General features: G+C 52.9%; 4 protein-coding genes across 4 annotated transcripts; 1 reads left to right on the top strand and 3 right to left on the bottom strand.

Moving 5' to 3' along the window:
• Positions 1-166: 166 nt before the first annotated feature.
• On the bottom strand, positions 167-701 carry BO66DRAFT_414796 (ribonucleoprotein-associated protein; the record flags this gene model as incomplete). The annotated part of the gene is made up of 3 exons (XM_025649494.1): positions 167-429; positions 531-626; positions 683-701. The coding sequence occupies 3 exons, from the start codon at positions 699-701 to the stop codon at positions 167-169; spliced, it is 378 nt and encodes a 125-aa protein (XP_025499641.1).
• A 1,016-nt stretch (positions 702-1,717) lies between these two features.
• On the bottom strand, positions 1,718-2,901 carry BO66DRAFT_474685 (putative pre-mRNA branch site protein p14). Its single transcript, XM_025653164.1, has 5 exons — positions 2,809-2,901; positions 2,634-2,657; positions 2,443-2,499; positions 2,242-2,369; positions 1,718-2,155 (listed from the first exon to the last, which is right to left on the bottom strand). Exons 1-5 carry the CDS (start codon positions 2,838-2,840, stop codon positions 2,055-2,057), a joined length of 342 nt encoding a protein of 113 aa, XP_025499640.1. The 5' UTR covers positions 2,841-2,901; the 3' UTR covers positions 1,718-2,054.
• Positions 2,902-3,949: 1,048 nt separating this feature from the next.
• On the top strand, positions 3,950-8,258 carry jhd1 ([Histone H3]-lysine-36 demethylase; the record flags this gene model as incomplete). The annotated part of the gene is made up of 2 exons (XM_025648965.1): positions 3,950-7,282; positions 7,335-8,258. The coding sequence occupies 2 exons, from the start codon at positions 3,950-3,952 to the stop codon at positions 8,256-8,258; spliced, it is 4,257 nt and encodes a 1,418-aa protein (XP_025499639.1).
• Positions 8,259-10,525: 2,267 nt separating this feature from the next.
• Positions 10,526-12,626, bottom strand: BO66DRAFT_442648 (uncharacterized protein; the record flags this gene model as incomplete). Its single annotated transcript, XM_025651448.1, has 3 exons — positions 10,526-10,984; positions 11,057-12,458; positions 12,565-12,626. The coding sequence occupies 3 exons, from the start codon at positions 12,624-12,626 to the stop codon at positions 10,526-10,528; spliced, it is 1,923 nt and encodes a 640-aa protein (XP_025499638.1).
• Positions 12,627-13,130: the final 504 nt, after the last annotated feature.

Raw genomic sequence — 13,130 nt, 5'->3', positions numbered from 1 at the left:
ACCCGCAAAGCAAGCTAGCTCCTGCACGCATACCGAAGAGGTGGGGGAGGAGACATGGAAATCAATTCCCCGTTGGAACAAACATAAAAGGCCGAATGGCGCATGTTCGTCATTTTCACCAGTCCACCACACAGAACAGGAAAAAAAAAGGATTGGCCCCGCTAGTTTACAGCATGAGTCTCTCGACCTTGTCCTTGAGGGTGCGGATCTGGCCCATCAGGTCACTGGCCTCGTTGGTGGTGATGCTGGCGGCGATGACGGGGCGGGAGACACCGCAGGCACGGCCGAGAGCGAGCTTGCTGGGGACGAAGACGTAGACGCAGTTCTTGTCCTCGGCCAGAAGGGGGATGTGCATGACGATGGCGAGCGGGGAGGTGTCGGCGGCGAGGATGACCAGTTCGGCGGTACCGCGGTTGAGGGTCTTGGTGGCTGTTGTGGGGGGAAGGGTTGGGTTAGTTGGAAGGTGGAAGAAAAAGATGTAGGCGCGATTGGGAAGATGCTTCAATATGGGAGATCGTGGAGATGCTTACCCTCGTTAGCTCCCTTCTTGAGCTGGCGGTAGTGGGAGGCCTGCTGGACAAGGTCCAGAAGGCTCTGAGTCAGGCTCTCGTCGGCCAAGGGCCAGGCTGGATTATCGTCAGTATATGGAAATTTTTTTCTTATGGCTTGGGAGCGTTCTTACCAGCAGAGGTATCAGCCATGGTGATAGATGGGGAAGATCAAATAAAAAGAAGGACGGAAGATGTCGTGAGAGATTTCAAAGAAGCAGGCTCACGCAAAGGATCACTGCCGCGGTGCAGGTCGAGATGCTGGAGAGAAGGTGAAGGAGGAAAAGATGGTGGTTGAGGTTTCAATCCTCATGGGCTTTCCGGGCTGCGGAAAAGAAAATCTTTGGAGGGCGGTCGCGGCGGTGGGGCCGGCAGATTAATGGGGACGGGGGAGTCTAGAACCGAAGGGGAAAATCTCGATGTCTGAGGTTTCAGGCACCCAAGGCGGCAGCCACGCATTAGTTCTGGACTTTTGGCGCTAAGTTAGTTAACTAACTTACATAGTAGTCTAGGGGCTTGAGGTCTCATGCGAGTAACTACTGTACAGTACTTTACTAGGTACCTCAAGAGGCGTTCAAACAGCCACGATGGTCTGGGAGCATTCAGAGACTGGGTCAAGTGGCTACCTCTGTATCCAAAGAATTCCAGCCTCCGAGCATGCATCAATTCGACACACCGTCTTTCTCCTAGGATGTAGTTGGAGGACCGAATTCCCGTACTGTACTATACATGTGTATGGCACGAGCTAGTGCTTTAAGTTGTATATTCGGTACAGTGCATATTGAAAAAAGATATAGAATCCTTGCCTATGATTGCACTAAGTCACCGCAACCAACGACTCGCAAGTGGACGTTATGACTACTGGTAGCTATAGCTAAGGCGAAACTGGCAAGAATATAAGCTATCGCACTAGTTGGCTAGCCTTACGCAGGCCGCTCAGGGGGGGAGCAGGGACCACTAGGCATACAACTACATGATCTTCACCGGGCTGATCCACTGACAACGTATGATGCAGCCGGTGGGCGATCGTGGAGACATGAACTAAGCATTCTGGGGCTCTAGGGCTCCAGGGCCTCAGCTGCACAAACCTCTATTCATTCAATCGTCCCAGGTAGATACAGTACAGTGGTATTATCGCTACAAACTTCACACATAACAATGACGTCTGCACGCCGCATTCCATAGGTTTGCCGCAACAGCCGCAAGTGGCCGGCAATCGAAATGATTATATTGATAGCAGTGACTAACCGGTGCATCGGAATCGATCCCAGCCTGAAATAACCCATTCTGTACCACTTTCTACTCCGGACTTCAGCCAAGCCAGAGTTTCATTCAATCTACCCGCCGGCAACCCTTTCAGACCCATGAATGAATAAGAGCGATCATCATCAAACCCAGAGGAGAACAATAAACGCCGAAAACCCCACAACCAACCCATGTGAACACGCAACCAGCTGCCGGCAAAGGGCATGCGGAGAAAGCGATAAAAAAAAGCATATCATCACGTCATTCTATACCATGCTGCTGTTTGAGACGTTCCAAATTCTCTTGCCTTTCCGCCAGGTCCTCTTTCGATTTAAGCATTTTTTCAGGCTGATGGTATAGAACTAGAAGTCGGAGCAGCGAATGTCAGCCGCGCAATCCTTCTCGTCCGATGACCGTTCCGAGTTCCCACCGCACGGAGAAAACATACCAACGAGATATCGGTTCTGGAAATTGAAGCCATTGAGTTTATCGCATGCCTGTTTGGCGTCGTGAACGTCCTCGTATACCACAAAGGCAGTGCCCTTGGAGTTGTTTGCGATTCCCTGACGTATTTGTCTGCCAGAGACAGCGTTAGTTGCGGAGTTGACGCTAATTTGGACGATGGCGCGTGAGTCACGGAGAGGCCTACCGGATGGGACCGAATTTGCCAAAGAGGTCGAAGAGTTGCTCCGCTGTTACGTTGTAGCTAGATAAGGACCCAAGTTGTTAGCATTCATGTCGTGATTGACGATATCATATGTTGCGGAATGTATCCGTTTGAATGGCGATGCGACGATCGACAGGCGGGTTCTAGAGATTCCGATGCGAGGAAAGGCATACTTGAGGTTCTTGACAAAGAGAATCCTGGAGGCCCGTTAGTCATAAGTTGAACCAGATCCAACCTTCCGATAGAGACAAGAACGCATGCTCAAGGCCCCTGAAGCCCAAGAGCGAAGCGGGAGACTATGGCGGGCTACCGGAAGGGGAGGGGTAGAATTGTTCGAACAGAACCTACCGATTGGCTTCGGGGGCGAGCTTTCGGCTCATTCTCGGGTGGGACAGTAGATGCTGTAGAAAGACGTTAAAGAAGGAATCAAGGTCGAGTCAGATACCCAACGGGGGTCTGGAGGAAGCTATATGAGAAGGAAGAGAGGAGAAGAAGGCAAGAGAGGAGCAAGAGAGAGGGAAGCAATATCCGCGACGAGCACGAGGTTCGGGAGACTGGGCTGCCTTGCCTGATCGGGCTTAGTCGCCTCGGAGGAGGAGCCTCACTTTTAATGGGAGTTTGATGATAGTTGACTTCCTACAGCTCTCATAACTATAGAAAAGATGCAATAGAATCTTTGTTTAGCTTCAGAGTTAGGATATGACCAATGGAAATGGTGCTAAAGTACTCTAAAGTCATATTCTGGGGCCTCAAACGATTTACTAGGAAGGAGTACAACAGCAATACTTTTCTAGGTAGGATTACTGCCTGAGGCAGACAGCAGAGGACTCTCTTTCTCTCTCCCTCTCCCTCTCTCTCTGTCTCCCTCTCCCTCACGCCGGGCGCCTTGTCGTCCTCCTCCGTCCGGCGACTCCCTCCTCCTCCTCCTCCCCTCTCCTCTCCTCTCGGCCTCCATCGCCGCCCATCGTCCCTTGCCAAACCCCTCCTCCTTCCTCCTCCTTCTCCGGCCTTATCTTGAGGCGCAACTCTTCAATCGCTAATTTTCCTTTATCTTCTATTTCTTGAATTTGCCGTTTTCTATCTCCGCTCCGCACCCTACTGTAGTGCAGCTTTCTCCCGTTGTCTGCTTTCTTGCGCGCGCGCTCTCTCTCTCTCTCTCTCTCTCCCGCCCGTCGGCAGAGGCTCGCTCAACTTCCCCCCTCAACCTCCGCCGTGCGACTCTGCTCCGTCGACTTCCTCTCTCCCCCGTCTCCCCCCCCACCACTTCTCCTCCACCAACCTTCCCATTCGGACTTCTATATTCATCTCATTATTCCTCGTGCGCTCCCCATTCTGCCAGGAATGACTTTCTCTTTGCCTGCGGTGGCCCGTCTCTAGCCCGTGTGGTCAAATATCCCCGCTTCGCACCCGTCTGCCGCAAGCACCTTTTCTCTCCTCCGGGCCTCGTCTCGCTCCTTTCCCGCTCGATTTTCTATCTTCAGGCCTCATTATGATTAGTGCAACATCCTTTTCTACCCATCTCGGGACTCGACCACCGCGTTACCGCACTCCCTCACCTCCGCGACGCGCCGTCGAGCCGATTTCACCCTGCTCAACCTCCGACATCCGAGCCTCATGGATTGACCGCAGCATCGCCAGGGTAGCTGCCTCCGATCGTGACCAGTACCCCCCGAACCATGCCGGCTATCATGCTGCAGATCATTCCGCTACTCATCGACCGAGTCATGGCAGATCGAGTTCGACCATCGACGCTCTCGCGACCATCGCTCTAGCCACCAGCCCTACCTTTGCACCTCTCTCCTACCGTCCCCCTTCTCAAAACTCGACACCCGCATTGTCGCTTTTCCCTTCCGAACCCATTGAATCCTCCGAACGTCCCGCCAAGCGACCGCGCTCAGAAAAAGATCAATCGCCGTTCCATTCCCACCGGTCGCTGCCCGTGCACGATGCAAATTCTTCTGCGGTGCTTGATAGCATGAAGACGGATGCAGAGCTTCTATTAAACTTTGCCCGACCCAACTTCCAGCCTACCATTCAGCCCGCCAAACGAGTCAGCATAGATGAGCACGCTCTTTACGCCGGAAGTGAAACACAGCGTTTCGATAGGATTGGGTCCGCAGTGGGATCATGGGCCGCTCACACCGGAATCTCTACCCACAATATCCCAAGCAATAGCGCTCTTCCACCATCTCGAATGAGGTCACAGTCCGATGGATCAGCAGCCATTGCGCGATCAACAATACAGGGCTTGCGACCTAACACCAGTTCTTCAACTCTTCCCCCGATACTCTGGCAGGATGAAGAGGTTGCGGAGGATGATCACTGGGGTTCAGCAAACAAACACATCTTCAGTGGCACACAATCAAATCTTCAGGCTGCCGATGTTATGCGCGGTACCCATGCAGGACCGATGCCGACGGACCTGCCCCCCAAGACGGAAGACGATACGGAGTCGGAGGAGTCAGGTCAGGCTAGCTGTGCTGCTTGTAATCTCGTCCGCATACCTATCGACACCGGAGAGCAGGGTGATGTGACGTGGATTAGTTGCGACGGCTGCAAGCGCTGGTTTCATATCGTCTGCGCTGGGTTCAAAAATGATAGAGAGGTGCGGACTGTGGATAAGTTCATTTGCCGCGCCTGTGGACCCTTGCATGGACGGACGACATTTGTTCGCAAGTCATCTCGCGCCCGTACCGCAATCGACTACGCTGGTCTGAACCAAGGGCTTGTCAAAGCTGCAACAGACTCACTAGAACATCATTACATTGAACCTATTCGCCAAGGCAAGATCCGGTTCCTCCCTGAGAATTTCCCCCGCATGCGCCCGGAGCTCATCACGGCCGAGTACTTTGAAAGAGGCAGTGGCATGACAGAACCGATAGTCATCCCTGCCGAGTGGAATACTCGCAACTCGGTCCCGACGCTACCTCCGGACTTGGACGCTCTAGCGCAGGAAGCGCCCACGCAAGAGATGTTTGATGAACTCTTAGATCATCTCGATGCGGGTGAGCAAAGCCTTGAGCAAGTGGTAGACTGCGGCCAGGATCAACTGGACATGGTGATACCACAAGGCTTGACGGTTAGACAGGTGGCCGAGCTCTACGGACCCGAAGAGAGGGTCGAAGTCATCGATGTCAAATCTCAGCAAGGAGAGGACAAGAGATGGACCATGCAAAAATGGGCTGATTACTATGAGAGCACTGGTGACAAAATAGTGCGAAATGTCATCAGCTTAGAAGTCTCACAGAGTCCATTGGGCAGGCTCATCCGACGACCAAAAGTGGTTCGTGATCTGGATCTGCAAGATTCGGTCTGGCCCCGTGAACTTCAAGCAGTGGGAGACTACCCAAAAGTACAGTTCTACTGCTTGATGTCTGTGGCCGACTGTTACACCGACTTTCATATTGATTTTGGCGGGTCGTCCGTCTACTATCATATTTTGAAAGGCAAGAAGACCTTTTTCTTCATCCCGCCAACGGACAAGCATTTGAAGAAATATGAGGAATGGTGCAATTCGCCCGCACAGGATACCACCTTTCTCGGTGACCAAACCAAGGAATGCTACCGCGTGGACCTTGTTGAAGGCGACACAATGTTGATTCCCTCCGGCTGGATCCATGCTGTTTGGACTCCGGAGAATAGCCTGGTCATTGGTGGTAATTTTTTGACGAGGCTGAACTATGGGATGCAGATCAAGATTGCAAACATTGAGAAGGACACAAAGGTACCAAGGAAGTTCCGGTATCCTTTCTTCCAGAAAATCCAGTGGTATACTGCGTTGAAGTACCTCGAGGAAGACCCGGTTCCCCAGGGCGTTCTCGACGCATTTGCACAGGACGACAATTATCGCTTTCATCGAGACTACCCCATATACTACGAATTTGGAGACAGGACGAACACTGCCCCGCCAGGCTCCCCTTATCATAATTCACGCTTCTATTCACAAGCAGAGTTGGAAGGCTTGCCAGACCTTGCAAAGTACCTTCTGCGTACCGCCTTGATCGCTGGGTCCTACCTCGTGGAAGGGGTAACGATGGATGCTAGGAATGCAGTCAAACGATCAATACCGAAGACGCCAGGCGATCCAGTCGACGTTGTTAAGCAGTTTGGGATATGGGTTGCATGGAAGCGTGGAAACGAGAAAGCACCTCAGTGGACTCGCCCCGGCGTGATCGAGAGCAACCCAAAACTCAGCCTTGTCGAGAAAAAGCCAGCTGGAAGACCTAGTCGTCGCTCAGAGCGCAACGTGGACAGCCAACGTACTTATGCAGAGCGACAGGCTGTGCAGCGACTCCCGGAGCCACCCAAGGACCTGGCGATTCAATCGAGCAACAAGAGCAGCTCCAGTTACAATGTGCCTCCAACCACGGATTCTCATATTCCCACGAGCCTTTCCAGCGCCAACGCAGGCATCAAAGAGGAGCCCGCGCCTAAGCCTCGAACAGCACCTCGGGGCTCGGGGCTCGGTCCCAAACGGGTTGCATGTGATGCTTGTCGCAAACGCAGAATCCGCTGCCATCACAAGGACGAACAGAATGATAGCCTAGCATCCAAACAGACAGCCATGGGTGCTTTCGGTACCGGGGTCCATTCGCCGGCGCATGATGCAGCGTCTGCTCTGAACTCATTGGCGGCCATTGCATCGGAAGCAGGTCTTCAGGACAATGGCGTTAGTAGGAATATGGATCGCTTCGAAGCGTCATTGATCACCGTGGGCACCCCGCATGCATCAACCAACAGGCCTAACGAACTCAGCCCCGAAGGGCAGAATACCGGGAAGAAAGGCCGGAGCAAGGCCTGTGACGACTGTCGGAAGAGCAAGGTTCGTTACGCCGTTCTGCATCTCGTGATATACATATGCTAACTGACCATAGCGCCGGTGTATCCATGATGAGTATGGAAGAATTGATCCCATCAAAGCTCAAGAACGAGCAAAGCCACGAGCCGCGGCTTCTGTGAAACGGCCACGTCCCAATGAGGAAGGAATCGGCTCCGGTGTCAGCAAACGGATGAAGCAAGAAAGCACTTCACCTGTGTCTCGGCCGCTCCATTTTGGTAGCAGAGACCACGCTATGCTGGATGTACATGACCATGTCGGCCATGCTTCTAAGGATCTGGACCTACATGACCCATATGCCGACCTTGCTCATGAGGATCAAGATTCTCCACAACAAGCGGCAACGGACAAGGAGGCCCAGCTCGGGCAGACCTCATACGCATCACCGCCTGCCTTTCAGTCCGACACCGTGGTAACAAACGAGGCCAGCTCTGCTCTTGCTTCTAAGCCCACAGCTACGCTCGTGTCGCCACCGACCTCGTTGGCGGACGATACCGACGTTCCCAACGATTATGCAGATGGTGAAGGAGAGCATGTTGTGATTCTCCACACGCCGACATCTAGCTCGCGACACTCTTCCCGTCAGCCTCGCCAGGTCGACCGGTATATACCTGAAGCTCATGTGATCAAAACGAGCAAGTCGACGACGCACACGCCCAGCGCACGTCGTTCATCCTTCGGCGCGTCAAGTACCGGTGTACGTAGGTCTACTCCCGGCCCATCTTCGGGGACCAAGAAATCAGCGTCACGGCCCTCGTCATCACATAATGCGAAGAAGAGCTTCTGGCCGATGGATGAGAAGAAAGGCGAGCGTGTTACTGCAGCCTTGATTTCCCCAGGCCAAACCAACAAACCCACGAAGCGTGCGGCTGACGACGAGCCGGATGCCGAGAGTCTTCGTCTGATCCGCGAACTTCAGGAAGCCGAATTCGGTCTTCGGAAGCGATCTACGAGAGCGTGAATCGACGGTTGATCTTTTCAGTTGGGGCTGGGTTTGATTTAATTCAGTGATATATCTAGATTACCTTCATCGGGCAACCGGCTTGTCCGAACCGAGAAGGGTCCAACTCACCGGTTCGGCTTTTTCCTGGGATGCGGAGTTTGAGAGTTTGGGGGAGTCCGACGGACATGGTAATGCTTGTTGTTTTCATCATTCTTTGGTCTGATTCATGGATTGCGATTCCATTTGGCGTTCTGTTCTTTGGTTGGGTGTTTTGCTGCTTTTCCATTACCCCGTCTTGCTTATATCGTTCGAGAACCCTTTCAGCCTTTTCTTCCACCTTGTGTGTGTGTGTGTATCCGGCGTTATTGTTTTACGGTTGGGCTGTTCTGATACGGCCAGTCGCCTGTCTAGATGATGTTCTTTCTGGTCCAGTCGTTCCTTCTGGCTTCTCTCTTTATTTCCTGGCCCATGGTCAACGTTCAAATCTCATTCCCGTATGGGGAGGATCGTCCTCGGAACATGAGGCGACCTGCTGCTTTACCTGCTGCTACTCATTTGATCCCAGCGCTGTTTGTACTCTTCATCTTAATTCGGGGATCCCCTAGAACCTATTCCCTTCGTGTTGCTGGACGAAACCTGGGTGGTTGCTGATCTTTCCCTTCCGTCTTTTCGTCACCTTGAAGTGGCCTGCAATGAGTTGATCTTATTTCATTTTTTCCTCTGCTTCATGGTACTACCCCCGCCTGCCTGCCTGCCCATACTTAGCTTGCTTTGCAATCTCTCCACCTTATATGATCGTAGCGAGTAATCTTCCATAACAAGAATTTCCATTGTGACCTGCTAAATTCCATTTAGACATAGCACGCAGTAGCTCACGGGACTAGAATTCGGTGTGCCTCCTTCGCCACAACCCTCCCTCACAATCTCCACTAGGGTGTTCTCTCCGATACCCTCTCTTTCAAAGAGCGAAAACCCGCCATTTTCCACGGCCGGGATGTAAGGCTAACTCTGCGAGGGGAGCCAGGCCCTGGTGGTATATACACAACAACACATTGATCCCTGATCCCCGAATGATAACGGACGTGGACCGTCAAGTCTAGATACCTCCTTCCCGATTCGGTAACCGTTCAGCCTCTCCAGCTCAGCTATGATCGCCGCGTGCAACACACCAACATAACTTCCTGTGAGCGTAAGGCGCCTTTCAAACGCCTGCCCCATCTTATGCAGTTCAGAAAAGCTACGGATGCAAGGGACTGAAAGAGTATTCAGCTGACGTGGTGTGCTAGAGCAGCCCCCGCGAACCTCACAGTTCCTCTTACCCCCCCTTCCCCCATGGAAGCATTGGAGAGACAAAAGATCGCTCGTCAAACAAACGAGAGTCGCGACAGACATATTGGGCACAGTCCATTGGTTTATGATCGGGTTGGGTAGGTGGGTAGGTAGGTAGGTAGGTAGGTAGTTTCGGGGCTAGCACAGTCCACCAAGTCAAGTTCCAGTTCCAAAAGCCCCATGAGTCCATTCTTGGACTTAACCTTGAATAATCTAATGTATGGTGTTCTTGATACTAGTACGCCGCGGGGGTGTGCGCGCTGCTCTATAGTTCTCCAGTGGGCCAAGGAAAGGCTCCTGAATCCCCCTCCACCCGGCCCCCCGCTCTCCTCCTGCTCCGTACTTAGGGAGCTTGATCATTGGAGCGGTGGCTTTTAGCCTGGGTAGTTGGAATTATCGAAAATGAAATCGAAAATCTGTGAGCTTATGGGGACTGGCCAACTGGTCGTCCCGAAGCAGCAGAGTAACAGAACAACTGCCAAACTTGGCAGAGGTGCTGATTGTTAGGGTTCGAAGGCTCAATCCCCAACGCATGCATCAACTTGAACCTGTTTGACCTGTTTAGCATGATGCTCTTGATTGGGAGATGTATTTGCAGAATAACTCTATTCAGCACCACAGCCATCCAGCCGCACCAATATGTACCAAATGACCGAAATACACATCAAACATAATAACAACGACCATGCCGTGACTCCACTACTCATGATCCCCGGCTAGGACAAACACAACGATATAAATCATGTAGGTAAATGGTTAGTGGTACGGACTCCGTGATTTTCGTGTCTATCATCGCCTCGTGGTTCGTTGGTTTCCAGCCCAGACTCGAACAGAACGCCAGTCATCAATGCAATCATGCAGAAAAAAACATGCAGGGGTATATAATCCCACCAAAATGGCAGTAGCAGAAATAATCATGAGAGCGAACAGTAGAAATAGACATCCGACACCAGCCTCTAATTACGCGGATGCTCAGCCGGGTTTTCGACACCCGCACTTGCCCAGCGGCGAGGGCGAGCCTGTTCACCAATGTAATTCTTAATCACGCAAGGACTGTCGTCAGATTGCTGACAGACCTTGCGCCGATTCAGGTGCTTGAAGCGCGGGCCCAGAGGCCCGTTCACGTAATGATACTGACCCGCAAAACGGTACTGGCGTTCATCGCCCAACGGGTAGAACTTGTCGCCCCAGTGCCCATTGAAGTAGAACCACTCAATAGGCGCCGAGGGGCTCACAGTCGATGCCCGGAGCATGTCGCTGGGGAAGTCATACGTGTATGTGTGCACGTTCAAGAGCGGGTCCCACAATGGACCGCGATTGGTCTGGTCGTGCAGCAAGCCCCAAGGCAAGATGTAGGCGTGCACGCCAGGAGTAGCATACATAGCATGGGTGCCAAGTGCGGAATATATGACCGGCTGGTTCACGGTCAGTGGGGGGGACTAACGATCCGGGGCTGGATGAAGATATGGGAATTGATTATGACTTACCCGTTGGCCAATTTTCTCGACAGCTTCGTAGCTGTATGCTTCTCCCGCTGAGTGGGCACTGAAAAAGAGGGCCTTGGGCCGGCCATTATGAAAGCGCACAAGACAGTGTTCCCAGTCCCCAACATGGTTGCCGAATCGTACGTTCAACACCACGTTGCCAAGGTTGAAGCTGTAGAAGAAGAACCAGAAGGCATCCACAATGCCGTTGCCTTTGTCCATCACCAATAGGATGGCTGGCGCATTGCTGCGCCCGCCCGTAGTCTCAACATGGATGGGCTCCCCACCAAAACGTTTGCGCAACTCGTCCCGCAAACCTTCATCTTGTTGTAGATCCTCTGGGCGCAAATAGCCGAGTTTCTCAGGCGACCACTCAGCATCGTTGTCGCCGCCATCCAAGTCATCTCCTTCGCGGAGGGCATGGGCTGAATCGTACCACTGCGCTCGGTCACCAGGTGTGTCATTCGGGATGGGCCCATCGACCCGCGCATCCCAGTCAGGCCAAGACTTTTCCAGATCACTATCAGGATCGTCAGGGATATTCTTGTCGCCTTCCATCCACGAAGGTCGATGCTCGACATTGTCGTTGCTGGTGAGAAACACATTGTGCCCATCCTGCCACTGGTTCAATTGATCCAGGTCATTTAAAGTGGGATGATCCCAATACGATTGGACGGGGGTGTAATTGAGCATAGGTGTAATATGATACAGGTGTTCGGCGATGTCGCAAGGCCAGAATTGCTCATCGGAGAACAAATGGACCAGCGGCGCAAACTGGAAGACATAGTCCGGGATTTCGCGGCGGGAGCGTTCCGCCTCATCCCAAGCGGCCTCGGGATGGGCGGAGTCATTGAATTGGGCGGCACGCCAGGCGGAGAAGTCTTCGTTGGACCCTTGGCCAGCCGCCGCGACTGCCTTGCGGTGGCCGAAGCGGGGGCGCACCAAGCGAAAGTGGGCGGTCCCACATAGGCCGAACCAGCGGCAAGCCTTCCGGTCTAGCCAGGATGGAGATGACGAAATCCAGCGACGTTCGTCCTGATCCTCCTCGTACCAAATGAAGGCCGACGGATTAACAGCGCGAGCGACACTGTTGATCACGACATAGGCAATCAATGAGGATAGAGTGAAAATCGCTGCGGTCGTTGCGCGCACCATCTGTTGACCGACACTCGCAGAAACGGCTGGATCGGCGAGTTGCGAAGGCGATTGGGTCGATAAGGCTACCGACCTGACCTTGTCTGGATCGCGAACTTGATCTTCGAGATCACGGTGGGCTGTGGACGACAAAGGGTGCGTGACCAATTGCCCGTTCGGGAAAGTAGCAGACGTGGTCGAGGATGGATCGGGCTCAGCGATCAATGCGAACGCATCGAGAGGGTTGACAGGGGACGAAAGATCATGAGTCCTGAGAGGGGAGGAGGCACAGAGCAGCGATGAGGAGGAGAGCAATAATATTAAGCAGAGAAGGATGGAGGAAGAAGAAAAAGAGTAATCAGACCGAGTAACCAGACCCAGAGCTGGGCGCCAGGGCAGCAGAGGAGACACTATAAGAAGCCGAGAGAAACGCGGCCATGATCCGTCAGCCGGACCAGGTCCGTAGGTTTCGAGAACAGAAATTGAGGAATGGAGTCAGGGCTCTTCGTTGGTTCATGGAGCTTGCCGGGTAGGGCAGAGCCAGGGCGGCGCATCCGGGGACATCCGGATATGAAGAGGATCGCCATATATGGGTTTATGGGTTTGGTTTAGGGCTGAGAACAACAGGGCATCGGGTGACTCGGGACGAATGGAAAGATGGGAAAGAGGGACAAATGATTAGATCATAAAGGAGGAGGAGGGGGAGACGGACGGATGCAGGTGGAGAGAAGGAATGCCAGCCCGTTCCGCGGTGAGCCGGTGACAATGAATGGAGAGAAGAAATAACATTCTAGACACATGAACGGAACGGGATTCACTTACTGCCACTACTGCTGTCGTGATGACGACGATGGTGGTGGTGATGATGATGATGATGATGATGATGATGATGATGAAAAGCCATGATGATCAACAATGATACCAGTCGAGCTACTTACTTAAC

This window comes from Aspergillus aculeatinus (assembly GCF_003184765.1).
Source record: "Aspergillus aculeatinus CBS 121060 unplaced genomic scaffold BO66scaffold_57, whole genome shotgun sequence".
NCBI classification, from domain to species: Eukaryota; Fungi; Ascomycota; class Eurotiomycetes; order Eurotiales; family Aspergillaceae; genus Aspergillus; species Aspergillus aculeatinus.
Note: the sequence above shows the minus strand (reverse complement) of the source record. Positions and strands in the feature narration are given on the sequence as shown.

What these genes read in the sequence shown, in the direction of transcription:
- BO66DRAFT_474685 (XM_025653164.1), bottom strand. Translation starts at nt 2,840, where the DNA reads ATGAGCCGAAAGCTCGCCCCCGAAGCCAATCG. An exon ending in CTCTTTGTCAAGAACCTCAA is followed by an intron (nt 2,500 to 2,633) that starts GTATGCCTTTCC and finishes GTCCTTATCTAG; the next exon opens with CTACAACGTAACAGCGGAGC. An exon ending in GGCAAATTCGGTCCCATCCG is followed by an intron (nt 2,370 to 2,442) that starts GTAGGCCTCTCC and finishes TGTCTCTGGCAG; the next exon opens with ACAAATACGTCAGGGAATCG.